This window comes from Eulemur rufifrons, chromosome 14 (assembly GCF_041146395.1).
Source record: "Eulemur rufifrons isolate Redbay chromosome 14, OSU_ERuf_1, whole genome shotgun sequence".
In the NCBI taxonomy this organism is placed as follows: Eukaryota; Metazoa; Chordata; class Mammalia; order Primates; family Lemuridae; genus Eulemur; species Eulemur rufifrons.
This window is the reverse complement of record NC_090996.1, coordinates 9076119-9104085: the sequence shown is the minus strand read 5'-3', so window position 1 is coordinate 9104085 and position 27967 is coordinate 9076119. Positions and strand designations below refer to the sequence as shown.

At 47.5% G+C, this 27967-nt stretch overlaps 1 protein-coding gene across 6 annotated transcripts in view; it reads left to right on the top strand.

Moving 5' to 3' along the window:
- The window catches only part of CUX1 (cut like homeobox 1), a 362384-nt gene that overhangs the window by 222600 nt on the left and 111817 nt on the right, over positions 1-27967 (top strand). For 5 of the 6 annotated variants that reach the window (XM_069486412.1, XM_069486411.1, XM_069486410.1 and 2 more), the window contains 4 exons: positions 386-523; positions 3829-3952; positions 7670-7746; positions 9128-9194. In XM_069486412.1, coding sequence (XP_069342513.1) covers positions 386-523; positions 3829-3952; positions 7670-7746; positions 9128-9194 — 406 coding nt within the window. The remainder of the gene's footprint in view (positions 1-385; positions 524-3828; positions 3953-7669; positions 7747-9127; positions 9195-27967) is intronic. The other variant, XM_069486413.1, reaches the window with a different exon arrangement.

The following is a 27967-nucleotide window of genomic DNA, read 5'->3' as shown; positions in this document are numbered from 1 at the left end:
GGAAACTTTCAACTCACAGGCACTTCCACGGCCTGTCTGTCCTCCAGGCTCAGCTCTGGGCGTGTGGTTGATCTTTCTGGAGCTCCTGCCACTGCCTTGTGTGTTTTTCTTCTTACCAGATAAAAGAATAAAAAGCAGAAAGTGGTGCAGGAGGCCAGAGCACTTGGCAAATGCTAGTGAATCCCAGGGCTATTCCCACCCCATTTTCACGCTCAGAGGACCCTGGGGTGGGTCCTTCCTTTGCAAAGCAGCAGAGAAGCCCCCCTCCAGCAAGGGGGCTCCGGGCAAGGCCGCAGGGGACTTGAGACAGCCCCGGGAAGCCTGCGCCGCGGAGGGGGCGCGTTTGGGGCCAGAGTGGGGTGACATGTCTTCTCCTGTCGCGCAGATCCGGTGCCGGCTCTGGATCTCGGGCAGCAGCTCCAGCTCAAAGTCCAGCGCCTGCACGATATTGAAACAGAGAACCAGAAACTTAGGGAAACTCTCGAAGAATACAACAAGGAATTTGCCGAAGTGAAAAATCAAGGTTGGTGGAAAATGCATTCTTTGCTTTTTCTTTCTTCCTTTTTTTTGTTTGAATTGCCTTCCCCCGGACTGTCGGGACTAGCTCTAATTGTATAGTACGTGTCATACAGTCAGGGTGGGGCAGGCATCAGCATCATTAAAGAGGGATAATGACAATGCTTAGCTATTTACAAGAAAAACTTTTCCTCTGCACAATAACTGCGTATGAGTTTATTGCCTTCTGACGGGACTGATCAGGATTTTTTGAAAATCCTTCCTGTGTCATCATGTGATAGGATCTGCCTTTCAGAAGACTGATGGGTGGCCTGCGGGCGACACCTGTCAGAGAGCGAGCTCATGATCAAAGAGGCTCACACAGTAAGTCATTTCATAGTCGCTGCCGATACGTTAAGGCTTCAGACCCATCCTTGAAGGCTGTACACTTAAGCGCTGCTGTTTCCTTGTCAGCGTGGCCTACTCATTACAAATTTAATGAAAGAAAACAACCTCTTGGTGTGGCTGCCCCGCCTTGAACAAGACAGAAAGGGCAAAGGTCGCCTGGCTTTTCCTATTGGGGAAGAACAAAGAAATCTCTCCTTGTACCTAAAATCCAGAGAGATTCAAGACCCGGGAGCCTCATGGCTTCCTGGTCTTGAAGAAAAATCACAGCCCCTTTCCCCTCCCCTTTCCCCTTTCTTTCCTTTTTTTGAGACAGGACATTGCTCTGTCACCCAGGCTAGAGTGCAGTGGCAAGATCATAGCTCACTGTAGCCTCCAACTCCTGGCCTCAAGCCATCCTCCAGCCTCAGCCTCCCGAGTAGCTGGGACTACAGACATGTGCTGCCATGCCTGGCTAACTTTTCTATTTTTAGTAGAGACAGGGTCTCACTCTTGCTCAGGCTGATCTCAAACTCCTGAGCTCAAGCGATCCTCACGCCTCAGCCTCCCAGAGTGCTAGGATTGTAGACATGAGCCACCATGCCCGGCCTCATGGGCTTTTTAAAATAAGATATATAAACCAAGAGTTAAGAAAGGCTCTGGAGGCAGACAGACAGACCTGGTTTGGGTCCCTTCGTTGCCACTACCTAGCTGTGTGACCTTGGGCCGCTCATCTCACTTTGTTAAAAGCCTCTTTTTCTTGGGGGTTGGTTCTCATTCTCGCCACGTGTGGTTGCAGAGAGTACGTGTGCAAAGCATTTAGCACTCGCTGAGTATCAGCTACTTGTTGAGCATCGTTGGTTTTGCGAGAAATTCCTCCCCCTTTATTTGTTGATAACAAATTTTCCCAACCTCCAGAAAAATGTCATTTTCCCGTCCTCTTCCCAATATAGAAACGATCATAGTGTGGAAGGGTGAGGGGTGCACGTCACTTGTTTTAATCATCACACAGTTAGAACATCAGCACAGAAAGGGAACCTCTGTATTGTACGCTACAATCCCGCCACCCCTGTTAAAGGTGTGTGACCCGAGGTTCCGGGCACAGCTAATTAGTGCCGAGCACGTCGGTGCCCTTCCTGGCATGCTGGCCGGGCAAGGCCGGGGCACAGAGGAGGGCCAGAGGCTCCAGGACGAGTTGGCGTCTGGCCTAGGCTGGGCCAGTCAGTAAACAGCCCACCCGGAGTGGGGGGTGACAGAGAGCCCCCACCTCAGGCACAGAGCGGAAGCCCACGACAGTGCCCTGGTAGATGTGTCCTCCTGCGGAGCCCCATTGAAAGGAGCGCTGGAGTCCAGGGGCTGGACAGATGTTTCCAAACCATCGTCAAAGGCAAAAATGCTGTATGTTTGCACGGTCACGTAGACCATTGACTTAGAAGAGCGATGCTAGCTTTTTCAGAGTTGACCCGTCTGGTGTCCATCTTGAAATTGTCCTGCTCTTGCCTAACTCTGGCCCCGTTAGTGTGGCTTGACAGTAACATGTCATCAACCATTGTGCTCACGGAGCGTTTCTTCCGTGCGCAAAACAGCCAAGCCAAAAGGCATGGTGACACCCGTTCTTCTTTCAAATCCTCGGACAGGGTCATTTTTGAGTTCCATCTCTCTCTCTAAGGAGAGCTTGCTGGGTTCCACCCAATGAAAAGGGCCAATTTCTTCTCTTAACAAAAGAGCCTTTAGCTTGTGTCCACTAAGTCACGTGGGTATTAATTGCCTCTTTGATACGCTCCTGCCCTGGCCAGCATGTGTCTCTGCAGCCCAGGGAACAGGAGTGGCCGTGAGTCACACACCTGGCAGGCGGCCTTGTCCCATGAGCTGGAGCCCCATTGCCACAAGCCCTGTCTGGGCCTTGGCTCCTTCGTTCATTCATGCCACAGCCCTTTCCTGAGCACCCACCTGTGCCAGGTACTGGGAAGAGAAACTCAGCCTTACCTTTCTAGAGGTGGGTCTGTAAGCAGCAGGTGACGTTCCCCAAGAGCTCCACTCCCCTTGGGGCTGGAGCCACAGTGCTCCCCCAGGGCTCAGCTGGCTCGCAGAGCAACGTAGGGGTGTCTGTAGGAGGGTGCAGATAGATGGAGCAGACCTGCCCTGGAGCCACCTGCAGATTGGAGTGAGGCCCTGCTCCCTTCATCACGTCCACTTGGATGTTCCCAGTGTGGGTAATCGAGGTGAGGGCCATAAACGTGCAGTTGGTGCAGGGAGCCACTCACAAGAGCCACCTGGCCCGGGCTTTGCAGGCATGGCCCTGCCTCCTGAGTCACCCTTTGCCTTGCAGCCCTGGGCCCCACAGGCGGGGCTGGATCACTGCCCGCGGCCAACTGGGTGGAGGGCGCTCCAGGGTGGGGATCCCCTCCAGCCGGGGACATGTGAGCTTTATCCACTGAGCACCCTGCGCTTCTCCGCACGTGTGAACCCACAGAGCTGCGGCCCTGGGCCAGGACCCTGTAGACTGACCTGACTCCACTAAGACAGCTTCTTCCAAAACGTGCACACCGTTATGAACCATTTTCTTTATAAGAAAGTATTTAAACCTACACTAAAACTTTATTAATCTTCCCTCAGTAGAGGACCAATTTAAGACTCATCAATAAGATGATATTATATTTTGCTATTGATTTTCCTCCCCCCCCTTTTTTTTTTAAAGTTGTGCTAGAAAAACCATAGCTCTTCTTCCCAGCAAAATCCATTGATCCTCCTCAACCTAAACGTTTAAAGTTCAATTTAACATTTAGGGAGTAAAAGGTCTCCGAAGGGACTCGTAACCATTGATTTTGCATCAGAGTTGAAGAGCTAAAGTTTAAAACACACCGATCCTACCAGTCTTGTATATATGGCCACATGGCATTGTGCTTCTCTGACTGTAGGTTTTTGGTTTTTTTTTTCCCCTTTCTGCAGAGGTTACGATAAAAGCACTTAAAGAAAAAATCCGAGAATATGAACAGACTCTGAAGAACCAAGCTGAAACTATCGCTCTTGAGAAAGAACAGAAGTTACAGAATGACTTTGCAGAAAAGGAGAGGTGAGCACGTGTCCAGGTCACGTGGTCTGACCTGGCATTTTACCTCTGAGCTTCACGTTACAAGATGATTTGAAAAAAACTGACCTGTGAAATAAGCCCAGGTTGTGACTAAAATTTCTGAGGGCTTTGGGCAAAATGGTGTCTGAAAAATGAAGGCGTCCCCTTTATTCTACATTTGTGAGATTTCCTTGAATGAGATGTGTAAGTCTTTACCTATCAGTAGACGGTGGCAAGCAGCCAGTGGGCCCGCAGATGTCTGTTGGAGCCCAGCGAGTCCCGAGGTGGCCGCAAGGCATGCATAGGTAACAAGTTGGGGGCTGGGCACAGTGGCTCACGCCTGTAATCCCAGCACTTTGGGAGGCCAAGGTAGGAGGATCGCTGGAGGCCAGGAGTTCAAAACCAGCCTGGGCAACATACTGAGACCCTGTCTCTACAAAAAACTTAAAAATTAGCTGGGTATGGTGGCTCATACCTGTGGTCCCAGCTACTCAGGAGGCTGAGGTGGGAGGATGGCTTGAGCGCAGGAGTTTGAGGCTGCAGTGAGCTATGATTGGGCCACCGCACTCCAGTCTGGGCAACAGAGCAAGACCCTGTCTCTTAAAAAAAAAAAAAAAAAAAATTCTAATGGCTTACTTTATCCAAAACCTTTCCCCCAAATAATGAGTTGATTTTTTCCCTAGTGTGATGTATTTATGAAAGTTAGATTTCTTATTTAAAAAAAAAAAGCACACACACACAGTAAGCAATATTGAGTTTAGCAATCCCAACTGTCTACATCGGACTTTTTAAAACTCTTGTGTTAAATTAAGAAATTAAATTTTAACCCTAGCGTGAAGCAATGTACGTATCCATTAACAAGAGGCACAGAATTTATGGTTATAAGGAAGGGGCCAGGTTGGATCATGGGTGACGTGGGGTTTCGTTGCGTTGTTTCCTGTTGACTTCATGTGCTGCTACTTGGACTTCTCTAAGGCAGCTCCGTAAAGATGTCACCTCTCGGGAGTACTATTAAGCTGGCTTCATTTAAGAGGAAGGAAACTGCCAGCTGCCACTCAACCAGTGCCCTCTGTGCATCAGAACTTTGCCAGGCCCTCTCAGGGCATCCTGTCACTGAGTGCCACGGTGGATCAGCAGCGCAGGCCACCTGGTTTTACAGAGGGAGAAACCAGGCCACGGAGGAGGTGCCTGCTCCAGCTTTCGTGGCTAAGGAGGGCCAGAGGCGGGACTGTGCGACTCCAGACTGGGGCCACCCCACCTCTGCAGCCCTTGCCTCTCTGCTCAGATGAGGCCTCCTGACGTCCTCACTGTTGGACCAAAGCCATCCCTCGAGGCCAGTCCCGTCTCTGCATCCCACCCTGCTGGGAGGACGTGGCAGGGCACAGCCTCCAGGAAGGGAGTGCGCAGCGCAGAGTCAGGGCTCTGCAAGATGGGCAGGGCCTGGCCCCGGCTGATGGGAAACCAGCCCTAAGTAAGTGCCTCTCAGGGAAGCACTTTATGACCGAAGAGATTTCTCACCACGTTATTAATAATGGGAGAAAATGCAAACAATCTAAATGTCCTACCAGTGAGAAATGGGTTAGTAAAAGACGAGCCATTCCTAACCGGGACATCATGTAGCTATTAAAATAATAGTTACGTAGAATTCACAGCAACATGAGAAATGTATCCAGCATGGTACGAAATTATACACAGTGTGATTATGTCTTCCTGCAGCAAGCTCATGTGTTACAAAGTGTGGAAATAAACTCATTCGGGAATTGAATATTATTAAGTTGACTTTTCAAATTAAGTAAAAGGATTAATTATGTTAAAAGATAGGAGTAATTATTAGGGGAAGTGGGTGAAGCTAGAACTTTACCTCATTCCTTACACCAAAAAATTGAAATGGATCTAAAATTTAAATATTAATAATTAAATCACAGCATACTGGAAGAAAACTTGGGCACATGTTTTGTTTTTAATAATTTTGGAGTGTAGAAATCTTTCTAAGCATACAAGAAAAGTTATGTAAATGTGACTATCTAAAATTTAAAACAGGTTTTTAAAAAATAAATAACAATAAACAAAGTTTTTAAAGCATCACCAAACTGGGAAGAAGTATTTGCACCACATAAGACAGAGGGCTAATTTTCTTTATATACAAAGAACTCTTACAAATTAATAAGAAAAAAAGCAACTCTACAAAAATGGGCAAAGGAGATAAACAGATATTTCATACAAAGAGAAACGCTTAGATTTACTCAGCAGTAAAAAATTACATTTTATTTTATCCTGTGTTGGCAGAGTATATGAAAACACTCTCATATATTGTTGGCAGGAGTTTAAATTATTCAATTTTTTTTTGCTGGGAAGTTTCTCAATATCTATCAAAAGAAAAAAAGAACTGCACGTACCCTTTGACCATTATAACTCCTCTGTTAGAATTTTATCCAATAGATGTACTCTCAAAATTATGCAACAATGTCTACATAATGATCATTGAGGAAATGTTTAATAGACAGAAACCATAAACAATCTAAGTGTCCACAGAGGCTTAAGTTAATTATTTAATAAGAATAAGGGAGAAATATGTTTGCTGAAGTAGAACATTTCCAAAATATGGAGATAATTGAAAACGCAAGCTGTAGAATACAGTGTGTGTTGTGATCTCTTGTATTTAAAAAAGGGGTGGGGGGAGCAGGGAGTTTATATTTCACTGCAGTGCGTTACATATTAGTTTATATTACACTGTAGCATGTTACATATTAGGTTATATTTCACTACGGTGTATTACATGCGAGTTCACTTTACAGTAGAGTATGTTACATATCGCATTGTATTTTCGTACATGCAGAAACATTTTAGAAAGATACAAAAGAACCGCGAGGAGCAGAAATGGAGCAAAGGAAGAGAAAGAACATCACACTTTCCATGCTCTTGTAATATTTGTTGTTGTTGTTTTTTTAACTCCACGCATACATTAGTTTTATAATTGAAGTACATGAAAATATTAGCAATGCTTTACTAATAGGTGATGGGAATTTGGGTGAGTTTTTTTTTCAACCCTTTCTACTTTTCTGTATTCCCAGGTTTATTATTATGAGAACATGTGTTATATCCATACGATGTAAAAATAATAAACTTATTTTTAGAGATTTTCTGCAGATTAGAAGGAAGGAATGCTATTTATTGACCAGGGAATTCACGTAGAGACCATGGGAGTATAAGTACGTGGAATGCGGTTTAGGACGCTCAGAATTTCCCCATTAGGTATGGCAGCGGCATTTGCATTCCATTATAGCAGAGACGGAACAGCTGCCCCATCTAGTTAGCGCAGCCTTTATTCGAACAGATTCCTTCATCGTGTCAGCAGAATGTAAATGGATCATTCTTCTTGGGCTAACTTCAGAAGACAATGAGGGCGTGATGATATTTTTTTTCTCTTTAATATCTGGCATTTCAAGAACAAGTTACATTTAGGATAACCGTCTATGCCAATTACCACACGGCGAGTCCTGTAGGGTGCATGCTTCCCAGGATGTGACCTGTGGTTACAAACTTAGGGGAGTGGAGGCTCCAGGCCCCTCGGCACACGTGGCCTTGGGAGGGACAACCCGTGGTGCGCCTGCTGCCCGCTCGGCCTCGCAGGGAAGAGAGCTGAGCGTGGCACAAAGGCACACAGTACGTTTCAGCTGGTAACTGAGGTGACCGATTTGGCTTCATCCTCTTCCTTTTCAGAAAGCTGCAAGAGACACAGATGTCCACCACCTCAAAGCTGGAGGAAGCGGAACATAAAGTTCAAACTCTGCAAACAGGTTTGACATTCTTCTTCCTAGTCGGTTTGACGCGGGGAAGGCTGAAAGGGAACGGTTTGGTCAGTCCCTTGACCCGCCAGGTCCCCTCTGAGGCCTGTCGCCCCTGGGGGGGGCCCCGTGGGAGCTGCAGGGAGCCCACGCTCACGCATTCCTCAGGGAGCCCGCACGCCGCGCCTCATTACTCACCGACACCGAGCTGCTAATGCACAAGTGGGAGGATCTGAATTCCATTTTCATCCCCTCCACACGCCATCCTCTCTTCCTGCTCTTTCTCCAACAAACACGTCTAAATCACCAAACTGTCAAGGACTGACATTTTCATTTTGGAACAATAATAGAAAAAAAAAAAAAAAAACTTATTTCTACCCTAAGTGAAGTTAGGGAGAACAGTAATTGCAGACCTTTAAATTTAAAAGATACCAAAAAAGGTTATGCTCAAGTTTTTATAGTTTCTTTAAACGTCTTTTCTTTTTTCTTTTTGTCTCTTCTGGTTTTCTGAAAGCGAGGCAGCACTGTGTATTTCATTTAAATGTGGAAAGAGCATCAGAAGACGTCATAATCCAAGTTCAAACACAGAGGATACAGTGGGAGAAAACACAACAGATTTAACAGGCAAATGAATAATACCCAACAAACATAAAGTCCGCCTACGAATCTATAAAAATAGAGAAACGCCAGTAGAACAGTGAGCAAGGATATGAACAGGCAATTCGCAGAGAAAAGGCAAATGGCAAACACGCAGATGAAAAAACGCTAACAATTCTTCACAGTGAGGGAGATGCAGATTAAATCAGGGCAGGATTGTTTTGCCTGATCAGACTTAATCAGCCCAGTTTTTTAACTTGACGATGTCCAGTGTTGGTGAGAGTGTAGGGAACAGTCACACCCGTGGTAGGGACCGGGATAGGTGTCCAGATGTCAACTTTGAACATCCGAGCTCCTCGCTCAGCGGCATCCTTTCCAGCTCCCCTGATGGCAGCGCTGAGGGTCATTACTGCCGCCTGGGTCCTGTGACCAGGCCACGCTGCCGAGGGGGAAGGGCCAGTCTCGGCGAAGAGTCGCATCATCCCGTGAACCGAGGGGAGAGAAAATGTGTGCGTGTATATTAATATATGCGATTGTGTATGCAAATATTTTTAAATAATAAAATATACTTTACAACCTGAAATCTACACACTAAACTATGAACAGCGGTTGTCTGAGGAGGTGCTTGGGAGTGGATGAGGCAGATGTGGAGGGGAGGTTTCCTGTTCCATTCATCGTACTTTCGTCATCTCTGCCCCTTTTGGAATTAGAATATATTACTTGTATACGTTCCCTTTTTAATTTAATTTAAACCATTAGTGTCTCATATCGTGGTTTTATGTCCTCTGCCTTTCAGCCCTGGAAAAAACTCGAACAGAATTATTTGACCTGAAAACCAAATACGATGAAGAAACTACTGCAAAGTAAGTCTCTACCGGGCTCCCGCCCCCTGCGTGCGTTTGCTCAGGTCTCCCCTGACTCCGCCAGTCCAGAGATTGGCTTTGCAAAGCAGGGCAGGTTTTGGAAAAGTGCTCGAGCTCTGTTTGGCTGCAGGGACACGGTGTCATTCCCATGAGTTCCTGGCATCAGTTCACTGCAAGTTCTAGCACTGGCCAAACAGTTCGTCCAGGTGAAACTTTTTTCCTTCGTTATCGTGCCGCCTGGTCAACTCTGTGCATTTTTCTAAGAAAGTGTGGGGTAGAATCAGCTGATAAAAGATGTGACACGTGGGACTATTTTTTTGTGGAGCTTGGTCTGGGTGAATCACATCACTTTTTACCTGAGCCAGAGATAAGAGCTAAGTTCTGCATCTCTCCCAAGGCCCCTTAGGAAGGCCCGAGTCAGAATAAGCACGTCCCCACGCAGGTGTGTTGGTTCGCATCCCACCCACAGTGCTGGGCATACCTGTGCAGACACACACATTTGGCCAGGCAGAGTCACTCGAGGCTTACTTCCTACCTGGCCCGTGTCAGAAGGAAATCAGAGGGACGCACTGCAAGTACCCTTCTTGCCAGCCCCCCCCCCCCCCCCCCCCCCCCCCCGCCGTGCAAAACACTGGGAAGGAAGAAGTAATACTGACCGAAATCATGAAAAGATGAAGGAGCAACAGAGAGTGACAACAGCCACAGCCTGCTCTGCTGAAGTCCAGGCAGGCAATACCAAGCTAGAGCTTGAGCCACTTTTTCCTGTTCCGGAAGGCTCTTCCCATCTTGCACAGAAACCCGTGTGCCCACCAGCAGCTGCATCTCGCAGGCTGTCCTAGTCCAGTATTAAGGGCCCCTACTGTGCTGGCACGGTGCCTCCGAGGGCCCTGGTGAGAAGGGGGCGCCTCCGCCCAGGCTCTGTTCTGTGGGGGTGCTGGTGCTCAGCGTCCCTCTTCCCCGTCACACTTGCCCTTGGGCTTTGAGGCTACTGGGTCCCCTCTTTCAGGACACATGTGGGGGTGGGCTGTTGGCCCTTTGCTCTGGGTGGCTTAGTGGCCCACAACCCTGAGAGCTGCGCAGCCCTGGTGGTCAGAACTGATATTGACATGAGCATGAAACTTAGGCACAAAGACTAAAATATCACCACCAGGTGGTTCACCCTCTTCTCTCAGGTGCCGAAATGTGACTTTATGAGTACAGAATGAGCTAGCTCTAAGGTGTGGTCATTGGGAACGTTTCTCTTTGAAAAGCAGTGGCTCTGGTATTAACTCCTTCCATCCTGGGGGCATTGCTGTCTGAGAACACTGCCACGGTCTGTCAATGGGATGGCAGATGTGCAGCCTAAGAGTCCCTCCAAGATGTGCCCACGGCAGCCACACCAGCTGCCGGGATGCAGCCTCAGTGCCCTTGACACACCTCAGCGTTCGTGTCTGTGTCCCCTTTGCTGCCAGCGTGTCATCTTTGTTTTTCGATTATTTCTGCTTGGACTTAATTCTATTAGGCAGATTGTTTTTCTCAGCAAATCTGATTTTTTAAAATTATTCTGTGTCCCTGGGCATGGTGACGCATGCCTATAGTCCTGGCTACTCAGGAGGCTGAGGCAGGAGGATCGCTTGAGCCCAGGAGTTCGAGGCTGCTGTGAGCTACGATCACATCACTGCATTCCAGCCTGGGCCACAGAGCGAGACCTCATCTCTTTACAAAAAAAAATTAATATTTCAGTCCGGTACATCACATGCAATATTTGTTGTAAATCGCTTTATTCTCCATTTTGTAGCCTTTCTTTTCTAAAATAGTTTGATCGGGAGATAATATGCTAATGCCATGGTCCATTCGCTACCGTCCACATCTTTTTCCTGGCTGAGGTAATCCCTAGTGACTTTGGTTGTGGTATATTTGATCATTTAGCTGGTTTTCATTAGTTTACTTTACTTCTATTAAACTTCACCTCTTTCTGTAAGGCATAGATATGCCTTATGGACTCTTGTGAGTCCATAATTGCGTATCTGTAATTTAGCAGAGTTTGCTTTATTGTGCATTTTTTTAAAAAGTTTGTGGTAACGAGTGTTGGCAATGCAGAGGAAAGGGAGCTCTTGTCCGTTGTTGATGGGAATATAAATTAATACACCCATCAGGGAAAGCGGTGTGGAGGTTCCTCAGAAACCTGCAAACAGGACTACCGTAGGATGCAGTAATCCCACTGCCGGGTGTATTTCCAAAGGAATCGAAATCAGTATGTCGAAGGCGTATCTGCACATTCATGTTCATCGCAGCCGTGGATGAGCAGATACAGGAAGCGTGGTACACACACAATAGATACTAGTCAGCTTTTAAAAATAAGGAAATCCTGTCATTTGCGACACTGTGCATGAACCCAGAGGGCGTTATGTGAAGTGAAATAAGCCAGGCACAGAGAGACAAGCCACTGTGTGATCTCACTCATGTAAATCTAAAAAAGTCAAACTTCCCAAAGCAGAGAAAAGAGCAGTGGTTCCTAGAGGCTGGTGTTGGGGGGAGAGATGGGGACATGTTGGTCAAAGGGTACAGAGTTGCAAGTAGGAGGAATAAGTTTTGAGATCTGTTATACAGCGGGGTGACTATAATTAATGTAATGTATGTTTCAAAATAAAAGTAAATTTCAAATGTCTCACCTTAAAAAAATGATAGGTAAGTGAAGTTACATGTATATTAACTGGCTTGATTTAATCATTCCACATTGTATACATATGTCAAAATATCACGTGGTATCCCATAAAGGTGTGCAATTATAGTTTGTCAATTTAAAATGATATTTTTTTAAAAACAAAAAACTTTTTGCAACCAGCCTCCAAAGCCCCTCTAAGCTAGTGCTTTTCAAACTGTTTGTCACAGTCATGAAATCAGTTTAGTGAGTTGGTAATAAAATAGAATAGAAAACAAGCTGATAGAACAGAAAATGTCATGGCCCATGGCTCACAGCAAAGCTAATTATTTTTTTGTGATACTTTTAAAATTATGGATAAAATCTAAAAAATAGAAGCGCAGTTACTGGGTTGCAGTGTGAAAAGTAGCATTCCTACAGTTCTCCATCTCGTTTTGAAAACTCTGCTCAGAGAGAGTCATAAGAGCTTGATGCCTAGGAGCCAGTGTCTTCTGTCACTCTCTCCAAGAACCGCACTAGAGAGGTTCCGTTAGCCGTGGACGTTCACCCGCTTAGGAAAAAGAAGCTTCCAGATAACATTAGACTATTCGGCAATGGCAGCCAAGTATGCCACTTGTCACATGATGGCTGATCACTGGTCCATGGTTTAGATTCATAACTTCTGGTTTTCTTACTGGGTCTCTGTAAGGAAAACATGTGTCTGTTCCCTTGGTTTGTTCTAGGGGTTGAGGTCGAGGAGGCATCAGAGAACAGCTCGTGGGGATGGAGGGGGGCACAGGGTTGTGGAAGGACTGGAGTTTTCCTCCACTCACGGAGGTTTTGTCTTCTCTAGGGAGGGACTGTGCTGACTCGGTTAGCGATGGGGACACATGGTCTCCTGGCCTGGCTAGTGCTGGTGAATGATTCACTTTTCTCAACCAGAGCCGGCAGCTGACAGCCCAGCCACCTGTTGGGTCCCTGCTCCGTGGGAGGGTGTCAGCGCTGCCTCTAGAGATGGGGGAGGGGTTTTGGTCTCCAGGATTTTTCTAGTTGCTGTTTAGAGACCCACTGGCTCCTGGGCTATTGTTCCTTAGCAGTCACCTCTGTCCCTTTACAGGTAAGAACGTTAAATCTTGGGATGGTCACCTGGTGGAGCAAAGTCACCCAGGGAATACCACGGGCCGGTCCTCTTGAGCTCTGGACCAGTCACGTGTGCTGACCCCTGGCGTCACATAAGTGTCGATTGGTGTGGCTCAGTGAGAAACATTTCTAGACTAGTATTTCCCACCGTATCAGTGTATTTAAAGGCCAAAATGGTGTTCCCTTCAAAATCCAAATAACATGAAAATCGTCACATTACTTGCTCAGTTTCATCAAACTACAATAAATGGAAAATAGAATCAAACCGTTTGAGGGATCGATTGTTCTATCGTGTAAAATGCCTTCCCTGGGGACTGCTGTCCCCTCACTGCTGACAGGCCTGGGCTCTCGGGTGTACAGCGTCCCTTGCTCGTAGTGAGCAACAGTCTGGTCTCCGCAGGCAGTGGGGAGCACCGCTGAGGGGTGTGGTGCTCCTGGAGAGGAGCCTCACTCCGGTGAAAGATGGACACAGCCCGTTCATTGATTCAACACATGTTTGTAGAAGCCACCTCTGTGCCCTGCCCCGTGCTGGGCTCTGCAACCGCAGCGCCTTTCATGGCTCTGTGCAGAGACTGGCCCTTGCAATCCGGTGTGCCCACCGCCGCGATCGAGGGCACAGCCCTGCGCCATCAGCTGGTTGGGCAGGGTCTCCCATAGGAGACAGGCAGCACATTCCCGCTGGGAGGATCGGAAGAGAGTTTGATATTGGGCCTATGTGCTGAGGTTTGGGCAGGGAGCAAGGAAGCCACCAAGGGTAGCACTGTCCAGAGGCTGTATTCCCAGGGCTGCTCCCATGCCTGGGATTGGACGGACAACAGGAAAGAGAGAGAGCTGGAACCCAGAAGGTGGGGCCCCTTTGAGGGCAGCCATGGCCTTTGGGAGGGGAAAGGGGTCCAGGGAAGCACCAGGAACCCTCTACCCGACCTGCTCCCTGCTCCCTCCAGCCTGGGGGGTGGGGGCTGTAGGGGAGTGGAAGGTCCCCAGCACAGCAGGAGCGAAGGGACATAAGTGACAGGGAAGCCTCCGTGAAGAGAGGAGGACATAGGATTTGAGATTGGATTTGAGTTAAGTCAACGTTTGCAGGAGGTTTGGGAAAACCCCAGGTCAGGTGAGGCCAGTGTTTTGGGAACTGCTAGAAATTGCAAACAAAATACCTATAGGGGCAGGATGACGCATGGGGTGGGCGTTGCCCATGTCAGAAATGGACAGGATGCTGCCAGAAGGTGGCCGAGGGCCGAACGCTCGCTGTGAGTCGTTCCCAGAGTGAGGAATCCACGAAAAACGCAGAGAATGGCCTGGGATGCTTAGGCCTTGGCTCCTTTCTTTTAACATTGGCAGCAGTTGCCTCCGTCCTAGAGCTCCCGTACAGAGTCCCCCTCCGCATTCCTGTCCCCTTCTGTTTTCCAGGAAAGGTTTGTCACTTTACCTTCCGCTGCAGGTCCAACCGACATATATTTCATTTAGACCAGACATGTTTTCACTAATACATATGAATATTAGTCCCTTGGGGGCAAATCTTTTCACAAATGGTCTTCTAACATTTCAAAATGGTTTCTTTTCTCTCTTCAAAAGGAGGGATTCTTATACAGAGGGGTGTAGGCCGGGGATTGGGGAGGCGTAGTGGAAGGTGCGCTTTAGAAACTGACTAGTCTACACTGCTCACTCTCTGTGTGACCTCGGCCAAGCTATGACCTCTGCACCTTCCTTTCCATCATCGAGTCCCTGGGTGGACATGAAGAACAGTGGGATGCGCGTGTACGGCACCTAGCACGGTGACGGGCCAAGTGCTGTCAACAGGCAGAAGCCATTCCCAGCCAGCCCGCAACAGGGCTTGGTGTGTGTTTCTGAAATTCGCAGCCTTGGAGAAGATTGACCTCAATGGCATCACCTCCCGCGGGATGTGGGGGCGGCCGTTGCCTGTCCATTGCGGGGAGATGCCACGGGGGTGACACCCCTCACCCCTGTGTTGGAAAGCAGCCTGCAGGTTGAAGGCACCGAGGCCGCTCTGAAGCCCCGGTCCATTGTGTGCACTCGTCGCTGTGCGTCAGCTGGGACGGTGCGGGCTCGCTGGGACGGGGATGGCAGCAGTAAAGTTTTCCATGTGTAGGCTCGAAGCAAAATGTAATTAGCCTTTATGTGCAGAACAAGGGCCCATTGATGAATACAGCTGGTCTTTGTTTTGTCCTGTCCTTGGGAGTGGGAGGTAAAAGTGTTCTTCTTCATGTTTATTAATGCAGGATTCCTTAGACAAATGGCAAGCACAGTTTAATATTTGTTGGAACATGGGGGGTTTGCCAAAACAGTTGTTGTGTAAGAGGATTGCAAGGTTTCAGATTATAACTGTTTCTGGGTTAAATAAATGAATTATTTCTGCTCTTTTTTTAACAGTTAAAACTGTACCTACTTCTCTGATGTCACCCTGTGTAACAGATCTTCCCACCTCTCTTAGCAAGTAGAGATTGAGTGTCCTAATTGAGGTTACCTCGGAGAGTCTAGCAAAGCAGCATGGTGTGGCTTTTAACTTGTAAACGGTTCCCTGCGATGGCCTTGGAGGTGGCCAGAGGGACCCCTTTGAGCTCACACTGTCCTTCATTCCTGTGCCTGTCTTCACTTGTGCTTATGTTTTGGTCGCTGCCGTGCACTTTGGCAGGAATGTCGTCCTCCCAGCCAAGTGACTTGTGTTCTGGGCAAAATTGCAGGAATTCCCACTTTTGCTGAAGTCCACGGCCACCCCTTTGCTCTGTCCCCCAAATCCAGGGTGGAAAAGGAGTTCCATTTGTAACACAGGCAGTCAGCTTCTTGCATTCCTCCTAACACGTGGGCTGAGGCTCTGAGCCCTGATGAAAGAAAATATTGAATTGCACTGAAATACTACATATTTTATAACTCATGTTAGTCTTAGGAGAATTTGCACCTCCCAAACCTTTCCTGCCAGTAAAATCCATAGTTCTTAAGGTTCCTCACATTGTATCCCCTGCCTGTATGCTTTTTGCAAAGAACGACATTGTATATACACACGCTTACATAGTCACATTATAAAAGAGACATTTATGAGGAACGTCACTGGGGTTGATTTTAGAGTGTTTTCTTTCTATTGTGCATTTGACCAGCGTCGTATCACAACATGCAACATGCTCCGAGAAAAGCAGAAAACTTTCCCTTCGCTGACTCAGCTTAGGGCTCTGCTGACATTGTTTAGGGCAGCCCATACATACCCTGCATTGGGAGTGCAGGGAACGCCACGTCCCAGCAGGGGACAGAGGATTTGATGAAGGGTGGAAACCAGAAAGGAAACCAATGAGCGCGCTTAATACACAGCCCTGCGTGGCAGACGTGGACGGGACAGACACCTTCCACGTGGATCCTTCTGGACTGTTTCACAGTGGTTTCGCACGTGTTATCTCATTTGCCCTTCCAGAAACACACAGAGTCAGTCACCAGAGGTCGTCCCTTGGGCTCAAAATCCAGTGCTCTTTGCGCACTGCCGTGGTGGTCTTTCAAGACCCCAGTTGGTGCTGCCTTTGTGTGAGGGCAGCGTTACCTGTGCGAGGGCTGTCCAGGTGAGACAGGTGCTCCTTAGGGTTTTAGCCCTTATTCCCCGCCCCCACCATCCTCTGTTGTACTTACCCTGGTGGATTGATTTTGCTTTTTTTTTATATACATAGCTCCACATGAAAGGCTCAAGAAATCGTGCCAGGTACAGCCCAATTGACTAAGCCCTGAGACTCACACAACTATTTTGATAATCGTGTCAGACGGTATTTTTGTCCCCTGATGGAATTTGAAAAGACTGAATTATGCACCCCGAAATGGAGTCTCTCTGCTGTACCTTTAAGAATGTAACATTTTCTGTTTCCTGTCTTTTTGATGAGTCATCAATTTCCAGTACGGGTTGCCGTAATTATCCTGGTTGGATTAATTTCCCTAAAAATAGAGAAGCAGCTTCTTTTATGGTTTTGAGGATATAGACTTGAATAAAGAACCTACTGTCGCCTGAACCTTAGAGAGCGCTGAATCAGACTTGGAGGGAAAAGCCGATGGCTTTTTTTTTTTTCCTATGTTTTATCTGCAAAAGAGTTTGTGGATTTTGGAGAATTCCTGAGATTTTTCCATCCCTATCCAAGTATTTTGCATTACACCTAAACTTCGATGCCTGAGTGAGCCCTTAAGGGCTCTCCTTGGCTCTTACACGGACAGTGGCTACCTTGGTCTCCTCCGAACAGGACAGCGGTGACCTGGCAGCTCCCCAGGCCCCGGGACTGGGCGGGAAGAAGGTGGTGGCTTCACCTTTCCAAATCCAGGTAGCAATTGCTCTGAATGCCAAAGATTCTTCCTGTTCTGTGGACCCCAGACAGGTCTGGAAATTACGAAGCACGGGTGAGAATTGGCAGCCTCCCCGCTGGTCTGTACTCTAGGCCGGCCTTCTCACAGCAGGTGGGGGCCAGACGCTAGAACTGCAGAGCCGGGGCAGTTGTCCATGTGATGTGCACACAAACACAGAGGCTCACATACTCTGTACACAGAAGCACATACATGTACGTGTGCGTAGGGATGCACTATGCATGTGTGCACATATAGAAACGTTTATGAACATACATGAAATAATCATATTCACCTAGCATCATTTGGGGCAGGGTGTTGCAGAGAAAACCGTTATTCATAGACAGTCACCTGGGTTTGGTGTGCTTTCCTAAAAATCTTACCTTTTTTAGAGATCCTTGAAGTTTTTCTGATTCACTATTGAGGTGAATCTTGGCGAACTCCCAGTTGAAAGCTACAGGAAATGGTTAAGGGACTGTTGAGTGAACACATCAACTTGTGGGCAGTCATAGCACTTCTGGTGATCTGTGGAATGAGCACGATGACATGCGCCCTCCTACACCGCAGAATCATGGGGGTCCGGTAAGAGGACAGGTGTGTTCCTGCAACCTGCACCATGTCACCGCACCGAGATCCACGGTCCCACTGCTGGGTTTGCATCCACAGGAAAGGAAACCACTGTGGCACAGGAACGTCTGCACTGCCGTGCTCAGCACAGCACTGCTCACAGCGCCAAGATACGGAGACAACCGCAGTGCCCATCAGCGTCGGGTGGGTAAAGAAATGCGGAATATATGCACAATGGAATGCCATTCAGCTTTGCAAAAGAAGGAGATCCTGACATTTGCAACAACGTGGGTGCATCTAGAGGACGTTATGTTAAGTAAAATAAGCCAGGCACGGAAAGACAAACACCGTGTGATCTTAGTCACACGTGGCTTCCAATAAAGTTGATCACAGCAGCAGAGCCTAGGACGGTGGCTCCCGGAGGCGGGGGAGGGTAGTGGGGAGGAGGGATGGGGAGAGGTCGGTCAAAGGATATATATTTACTGTCAGGCAGGAGGAATGAGCATAAGAGATCTGTCGTAGAGCGTGGTGACTGTGGGTAATGACTATATACTGCAATGAATGAATGAATGGACAGCAGGGTTACAAAAATTAAAACAAACAAAAAACAGACCGCAAGCTGCTTCAGAGGAGGCCTTTCATGCCAGCCTCTGGATACCAGGTGCTCAGCACGGGGCTGGTACTTCATCAACGCACAGAGACTCTTGGTGAATCAGTAGGTCGGCACGAGCCTTTCGTGTGCCAACCCGTGCTGATGGACAGGTTGCGGGACCACAGAGCTGAACAGTGTCCGTGGCGTGCAGCCCACAGCCTGACCGGCGAGGACGTTTGCTCTCTAGAAAGGCAAACTAAGGAAGCTCTTGGAAGCAGGAGTCTTCACACTCCAAGTGCTTCAAGAATGAAGCGGGAGGGCAGAGGCCCAGCCTGGAACGTTCGTGCCACCTTGTGCCGCCAGTGAAATTCCTCAAGGCCTTGACATTCTGACTCACCACGGGGAGTCCCTCGCCGCGCCGAGGGGGTCCTGGCCACGCAGGTCGTGGTGACATAGCACGTCGTCTTTGCTTCACAAGTGGCAGAGGAGAAAACGACTCGCCTCACGCTGACCAAGTCCCACCGAGGGCCCTTGTGAAGGGAGGTGGGAGGTGGGATGTGGGCAGAGGGGAGCACCCATCCTTCCCATGGAGCACTCCCGACCAGTGAAGAGTAATTCCTCTTTTATGACAAGTATTATTTTAAGTAAAAAAGTCATATATGTTTATTATTAAAAATTTGGAAATTTTTAAAAGGAAACATACCATCTCTCATAATCCCACAGTGCAGGGATGGTTGTTGTTAACATTCTGGCATATTTCCTAACAGCCTTTTTTCTCTAAAGATACCCCTCGACTTCCAGTGGGGTTACGTCCCCATAAAGCCACTGTAAATGGAAAATATCAAAAGTTGAAAATGCACTGAAAACACCTTACCTACCCAACATCATAGCTTAGCTAGCCTACCTCACCCGTGCTCAGAACACTTAACATTGGCCTACGCTTGGGCAAAATCATCTAACACAAAGCTTACTTTATAATAAAGTGTTGAATATCTCGTGTAATTTATTGAACACTGTGCTGAAGTGTGGTTTCTGCTGAATACATATCACTTTCACGCAATCGTAAAGTTGAAAAATCCTAAATTGGGGACTGTCTGTGTAGTGGTGTTTTGTTGTTTTTTTTTTGTTTGTTTGTTTTTTACCAATGGTATCAGACTGATACATAGTTTTGATTTCTAAATGTTCTTCGGAGACACCGTGCACGCCGGGTAACATCCCATCAAATCGGTGTGCCCTAGGATGGTTACCCGTTTATTTCCCTGTTGTTGGGAGCCTGATGCATTTTATCACTTTCACTGCCCTACAGGTTTGAAACGAGGAGGCTTTGCTCTTGCTCTTTTTATGTGTTTCTATTCTGCCAGTGGCTGTGGCACCTTTAGGTGGCTTCCCTGTGCCATCACCAGATGAGAGCGTTTGGAACCCCAGAATTCTCCAAGCGCTCGCGGCAGTGCTGGTCCGAGGCTGCTGGTGCTGGACTCCTGCTCTGTGACGTCTATTACTGGTCTGGTGAAAAGTCAGCGGACGGTGCACAGGGCTCGGAGTCGGGAGACCCCAGTTCTGGTCCCAGCTTTGTCGCAGGGGTGGCCTAACAGAGTTCCCTCCCTGGGCGGCAGCACCAACCTCGTTCGTACTTAGGATTGGACGGGGTGGAGAGCAGGGTTTGAGGAGCCGATTATTTTTCAGCCTGTTGCTCTTGCGCAGTTTCTTCCCAGAGGCCTGGATCTTGGGTACTGTCCCCCGGCAGGGCCTGTCTGTGGCATGGTCTTCAGGGAAGGCCCTGTCCAGGGGATGGCGCAGCCATGGTGGGAAGAGCCCGGGTCTCAGGGCCAGAAAGACCTGGGTTTCATTCCTGAGTCCATGAATCCAGTAACCTTGGGCAGGGCAGTTCTCGTTACTCGGCGCACAGTTTCCTCTTAAGTAAAATGACACGGTGCCACGCCAAATGCCGGGCGCAGCATGGGTGCACACGCCCTCAACATGGTGGCTGTCGTTGCCAGTGTGGTCTGCAAGGCACCCAGCACAGCCTGGCACATTGAAAATATGTCAGTTTTACCTCCTCCTGCTCAAGGTCTCTTGCCACTCCAAAGAATACTGTCACTTTCCGTGTCGAATTTGTGACAATCAGTATCTCTGCAAGACCTGCTCATTGCCTGTGTTAGCCACAGCTGGGCCAGTGAAGTGCACTGTTTTGTGTCACACCATCTTCCTAAGGGACTCTGTTTTAAAATCTTAATTAGTTACCATTTAGGTGCTGCTAATATGGAAGAGAAAGTTCTAAGTTTGAACCTTTGCACAGCTGTTAATGCTTTAATAGACGTGTCCCTAAAAAATCAACCCTGGAGGTTAATAACCACGTAGTAACTGTCTTCTAAGATATAAATGCCACATTTTTGCAAGACCCATGTTTTAAAGTGAGAACAAGCTGTCCAGTGTGTGGTCCCCTCCCAGCCAACTGTGACACCAAGGTGGCGGCCACACATTGGACAGACTGCAGAGCACAGAAGAGGTCTGCTTCCATCTGGCTGGGAGAATCTGGGCCGCTCCGGAACGGTGTAAAACAAATTACCAGAGGTGCCAAACAGCTGGGCACCCAGCGAGGACGTCTAGGGCTCTTGTTCTGGGATTTCGTTAGAAAAAAAACTTTTTGGAACCAGCCTTTAGAGAATGAAAAGTTTCCTACAGGAAAGCGAGAGCGAGCTGGATAATTGAACTCATTGATTTCCTTCACGGCTTGTTTGCCCTTTCTTTCTCTTCCTGAGGTGCTGTTTGTTGAGGAATGTCTCCAATTGCCAGAAAGACAGTGGGGTGTCTCATATTTCCCCCGCCTGCCTTCCTTTCAGCCAGAGCCGAGTTCCGAGGCGAGCCTGCAATATGAATTTTTAATGCAGAACTTTATGGCATCGCTCTTGCAGCCGGGCTGCATTGCTCCCCCGAGCCTCCAGGTTTAATGCTCCGATGAACAGAGCGAAGACTCGGGCCGTCAGCATCATCGAGAATTAACCCCCAAATGACCGCATCTGTACCCTCTAACGTCCCTAAAAGTAAACCTAAGGAGTTGGGAGAAAATTAAAAGTTACGCGATATTTGGAATGTTATCAAAATAGCCCAGAGTGCAAGAGCAGAAGCCTATTCCAGAAATCTTACTGGATAGCACATATTTATACTTTTTCACTCATTTTTTTAAAGTTTGTTTATTTTTATTTTGATGCATTTTTGTGATCTTTCCACCCTTAAAAGAGGTTTGCGATTTGTAGGATTTACCGAATACGTAGACTACCGGATTCTTCCCAGTTCCCATGGAAAGCCCAGATGTAATTAGAAATCCAATTTCTAATGGATTATTCCAATGGAAAAGGGGCCAGTTGTGCTAAGTGGCTAATTCTCTTTGTAGGCATATGGTTCATTGTTATTTTCTTCTGTGAGCTCTCCGTACTTTTGAAGATTTCAAAATTAAGAAGAAAAAGTCATACATAAAAGTCGCTTGGGTTTCAGTAGGTGAGAGGATGGAGTCTGCAGGAAGGGCTGGGATGACGGGCTTGGAGAAGACGATGGAGCCAGAGCTGAGCCCCGTGCAAAGTCAAGTCTGGATGTTTTAAATATTTAAATGTGAAAAAAGCCCATGCAAACACTAGGGGAAGTTTTTTAGGTGGCTATTTATATAAGGAGTGGAATGGGTCTTTTGAAGCACGAGACCAAAAGTGGAAATCACAAAGGGAAAAGTTTGATTCCCCAATCGAGAAAGCTCTGTTGTCAACTCCAGACTAAGCGATTCTACTGTCGGCATCTCAGACTCAGGGTAACACATTATCCTGGGACTTCTTTCTACCCTGCAGACAGCTTCCCTTCCGTGTTCTCTCCTCCTCTGCCGAGGCATGCGTGGTCCTCCTCCATTCCGGAAACTGAGGGTCCTTCCTGACCCTATTAATCCCCCCGCCACAAGCCCCATCTGATCTGTGTTGGTTCTGCCTCCTGCAACGTGACGCGCTTCTCACTTCTTCCTCTCCACTCCCCACCATCATTCTGGCTTTTTCCTCTCTTGGTCTCGCTTCTTCAGTATCTCCCCAACCTGATGTTGCTGGTTTCTCCCCAGACTAATCCATCCTCCGAGTATCTGCTGAAAGCGTCTTTCTAAAACATAAATCTGATCCTGTTAAAACCTGTCCCGCCTAAAATCTTTCCAAGTTGCACGCTCACTCTCTCGCCCCTACGGAAGAATCCAGAATCAGCGTGGTGCACGAGGCGCTTCGTGGTGCAGCTCTGCCTTCGCAGCCGCCTCCCGTACCAAATCTAACTCGCTCACGGAATTCCAGGCCTTGCCCGAGCTCACGTGTTCTTACACCCTAGTTCACGTTTCTTCCCAAGCAGATCCAGCCGTGCCCTGCTGCCACTCCCGCCCGGACCTGCACCAACCCTCTGCGCGCGTGTGAAAGGAGCTCTGGTTCCCCCCATTCTAGAGGCTCTTAACTCGAGATCCATGGAAAGAGTCCGGGGGCTTCGTGACCTGGGCTCAGAAAAAACACGTCTTTATTTTCTGTAATGTCTAATTGTAACGTAGCATTTCCTTCCATCGCAAATTAAGTTAACAAACCCCAGCCATTGTAGACCTGTAACCTTTTGCAAGTGGAAATCACAGATATTTTCACGTTACATTCCAGTTGTCACAGATATCGCAAATGCTGTTTATAGCCGTCACTCCTTCAAAATGTCAGTAGTCCTTAGACCTGCCGCTGCTAGATTTGTTATTCGGTGCGCCGATAAAGAACAGTTGTTACCATATCACAAATTTGGGTGTTTTTTTTTTTTAATATTGTAATAACTGCATGTCAACATGCTTGTTTTCTTTGGTAAGCTTGTGTATTTAAAACTTCCTTCTGAGAGGAGGTCCACATTCCTCTCTAGATCTGGCTGGCACCGTGGCACAAGAAGGTTTAGGCACGTGCATCGCATTGATGGAGTCTTGAGGGCAGGGACGGGACCCTCCTTGATCTTTGTCCTAGCACTTTGCCCCGCATGACACCAGCTTTTATTATTATAGTTTGTTCATGCAATTTGCATAAGACCCACCTATTCCAGGTGTAGAACAGCAGGGGCAGGGGCAGGTGTTGTCAAGATGAGTACAAGCGCTGAAGTGCTTGGTCACTGCTGACTGCGCCTCAGCCCAGAGCTGGGCGGACCCTCCAGGGGCAGAAGCACCCCGCGTGCCCCTTTGGGCCTGCACCCCACACGCCCAGGCACCTGCGCTGCAGCACGGGACGTTGAGGTTGCGGCAGGAAGCACCGGAGAGGCCTGTTTTGTTCGGCAGCCTGCGCCGTTGGCATAGCATGGGACGTGCCACAGTACAGGAACTAACATGAGTAAGAACCCGTGGCAGATTCTGATAATGAACAGAGGGGCCCAGCTGTATTTTCAGGCTAAGCTAAGGGACATATGTTCTTTTATAAAATGAAGGCAACACCACTTCTGTGAGGGGACAATTTGAAAATTCATTAATTCCTTTATTCAATAAGGATCGAGTGCCTGCTACCTACTAGACAGTGTTGCGGGCACTGGTGGCGCCACAGTGCCTTGGGGCCGAGTCTCTGACCTTTTCTTGCTGGTCTCACTCCCCCGGAGGGGGACTCACCTGCCGTGACTTTAGCTCCGTCTATGTGCTGCGACTGCCCGACTTATGTTTCCAGCCCAGATCGTGAAATACAGGGCAGTTTTAAGTGTCCTCCAGCAGGGCGGGGATGTACGGTGCCTGGCGGAAGCTGCACACATCTGTGACTCCTGGCACTGCGGACGGTGCTCCGTTTGCCTCGCCCCAGCCCGGCTCAGCCGCTCTGGGATCAGGGCGGGCACACAGGCATTGCCTCCTGAACTCGAGTAGAATTCCTCGGAGCACTGCATAAAATGCAGATCCCTGAGCTCCACTCCACAGTCTCAGTCACTCTGAGCTGGGACCCAGGACTCTGCAGCCCTGCACACGTGTGAGGCCTGCTGACCACACTTTGGAGAACTCTGATCCACTTATTCCCGTTTGATCCTTGATTCTTGGCTTAAGGAAAGAGTTGTCCAAATGAGGACGTGGGGATGGCGCTCCTGGAGCTCTTAGCTCTGCCTCAGTACGAGGGCGCTTACCTCTGTCGGGGCCCACCCCGTGTGTCCCATCCGCCACCCCAGACTGTGAGCTTCTCCAGGGCTCACCTCTGGATTCCGGGGGTCTGCAGCCACGCCCGGCCCCCCGCAGGACGAGGTGCTGAACGATCTGTGAGCGGATGTGCCAGTCACGGGCAGCACCTGCCCCACATCATCTGATGTTATTGCCTTTTGGACTCTCACGGCCACCATACCGCCACTCACCAAAAGGTCGAAAGAGCTAGTTTCTTAGAACATTAGTGTATATCTTCAAAGAGCCAACAAAGTGGAGGGGAGGGTACGCGCTCAGGGCGTCAGGTAACAGGTACAGCTGGCATTCCTCGAACCTCTCCCATGGGAGTCCCAGTGCCAGGTGTAAAAGTACCAAATTAAGGGTTTTCATAACATTCGTAATTTCCCAAGATTCATAATTCTTAGGACATACGCAGCCAGGTTGCTGACTCAACCCTGGCGGAGTGACCGCTGAGAGTTCCAGTGTCTTCAGTGTCTCCAGGACATTGCAAGGGGCAGGGCTGGGTAGAGACGAGCTAAAGTCCTGCTTTGCTCTTTGAGAGTTTACCTTAGCTTGGATTGCTAAGTTAGTCTTCTTTAATAACTTTAAAAGTGAATGAGGAAGTTCCTTATGTCTTGGTATGGAAAGATCTTCAATATGTGTAATTAAGTGAGAAAAGCAAGGATCAGAACCGTGCGTTCAGTATGCTGCCCGAAGGGGAAGACACACCTACGTTTGCTAGTAGATACATAGGACATCTCTGGAAGGAGCTTAGGGGCATGAGGTGAGAGGCGCCCTTTCACTGTAACCTTTGCAGAATTTTAACCTGTGGAGTCCGTGCTGTGGCCTTCATTTTATGGCTCAGCTGCACTGTGGTCCCTGTGCCAGGCTGCAGTCAGTCAGTGTGAGCCACCATCCTCCTCGTGCACGTTCAGACACCCTCTGGTCTGGCTCCAAAGCCGGCAGCCACCAACGGTGCTAAGTGGACGTCCACCGGAGCCATCTCTGTTGTCTGCTATTAAATCATGAGCCATCTTTGTAGTACAAAGAGGTCAAGTCTGAGATGTGGATTTTGTCAGGCACTATATAAATGATCCTGTTACCGAGAACACACAGGTCTGTACATATTTTACATGGGCACAAACGATTTTTCAGAGATTATGAGGGCGGGAGAGATCTGTCTCGGGCGCTTTCACATGTTGCTCTGCAGACGGGTGAACCTGTCCACAGTCGCAGCAGTGAGTGCTGGGGTCCCTCCCTGGGCCCTCCTGTCCCCCACCCCATTTCAGGGGGTAAACCCAGAGCCCGCTCCAGTGTGGCTTTTCCCAAAAAGCACGGGGGCCTGGTGGACATGGCTTGACTTTGTGTCTGTTAGCACAGAGCTCGGCATTTTCCCTCCTGCTCATGTACTCTGTTTCCTAATATTTCCTTATTTTCTATGAACTGGGCAGTAATTCTCCTTGTATTCTGGGTTTTAGCTACTCACAGTTATGCTTACTTGTAACTATCAGTTAATTACTTTTATTTTCATTTAAGTGATTTTCATTGCCCAGAAGAACTGTATACAGGCTCCAACCCCCCTGCAGTCAAAAATCCATGTATAACTTTTGACTCCCCCAAAACTTAACTACTAAAAGCCTACTGTTGACCGGAACCCTTACCAATGATGTACATAGTTGATTAACACATATTTTGTATGTTATATGTACTGTATTCTTACAGTAAAGTATGCTAGAAAAAAAAATGTTATTAAGAAGATCATTAAGGAAGAGAAACTGTATTTACTGTTCATTAAGTGGAAGCGGCTTATCATAAAGGTTTTCGTCCTCCTCATCTTCATGTTGAGTAGGCTGAGGAGGAAGAGGAAGGGTTGGTCCTGCCGTCCGTCTCAGGAATGGCAGAGGCAGAGAAAAATCTCGTGTAAGTGCACCGCACGGTTCGAGCCCGTGTTGTTCAAGGGTCAACTGTGTGTGTTTGTGTGAACGTAAATAAGATTGTACACGAATAAGATGGGGCCCATCAATCATTTCTAATATGGTTTCAGTAATAGAAAATGGTCTTTTCTCCCCAATCCATTTCCTTATCTTTTTATGATTTATTGCATCTTTCACCTGTCTGGAATTTATCATAGCACACGGGGTAACATATGTGTCGGTCATTATTCTTTGTATTAATGCCCAGTTTGCCCAATAGTATTGACAAGTCCTGCCTCCAATATTTAACATCTGACAAATCAGACATAATTACATGTAGCTCTGGGTTTCTGTCTATAATTTTATTCCCTCGGTCTAAATTTTCACTTTAACAAGTACCATACATCTTGATAATATCTCCTGATTTTCTATTTCAATATCTTGTACAACCAGTTTACTGTTGTTGTCTTTATTTTAAAGAAAACCTTTAGTATTTTGGTCACCTAAATTTTCTGTAGGTACCTTTTCATTTTACCAAGTTTTATAAATCAGGGGATAAATTTATACTTCTATTTAATGCAACTGCAAATAAGAAATGTCATCATAGCTTCCTTTGCCACTAACATTTTGTAATTCAATGTTCTATAGATGGAATTTATACTGTGTTACTTTAATTCCCACATGTTTAATATTTATAGCCCTGTTGTGGATGAGGAAGATCTTTTATTTCATTTTCTTGATGCTTATTACCGGTATATGGGAGTTTATTCTTTTCTTTACGAAAAAACAGGAGACTGCCCATTTGCTCAAGTGAATTCCTTGGATTTTGTGAGCACGTGACCATATCGCCTACAAGTAGTAAATTTGTACCCTTTTGTGACAGCCTGAACATCTGCTCCTCTTCTCTCATTCCTGTCTTCAAAAGGAGCATCGCTGTTATGTCTCTGTGAAGAATAATGGTTTCGTGTTAACCAAATGCTCCAGTGATTTCCTCTCCATCAATTCAGCTGCGACCTGGTTTTTAGATTCCAGGCGATGAGATCCCCTCAACTCTCTTCTGTTTTCCTAGGAGGGTAGTTAGTTTTCTAGTAGGATTGCACTTCTTTATATTGTGTTTCATTCCATTTTTATTTTATGGATTTTATAGATTTTCTTATTATTTAAGACAAGTTCAAGCTTATATTTTTATTTACCGTGCCTTTAGCATTTCCTATTTCTCCTTAGCGTCATTGTGCCACATATGATGTTGGTTAGTGCCGCTTAAAACCTTTGCTTAACTAGCTTTTTTAAAAAATCTACTCAATCTTTGCTTTTTTCCCCTCAAAGTGGGTTTCTCCTACGTTTTATTAGATTTTGGATTTTCTTCAAATATTTTATTGTTACTGGTGAATGTGGCTTAATTACATGTACTGATAGAACTCTTTAAGTTTTTCTTTACTGTTGATTCTTTTCTGTTTTTCTGACTCACTGTATGCCATAAACTTTGTGATG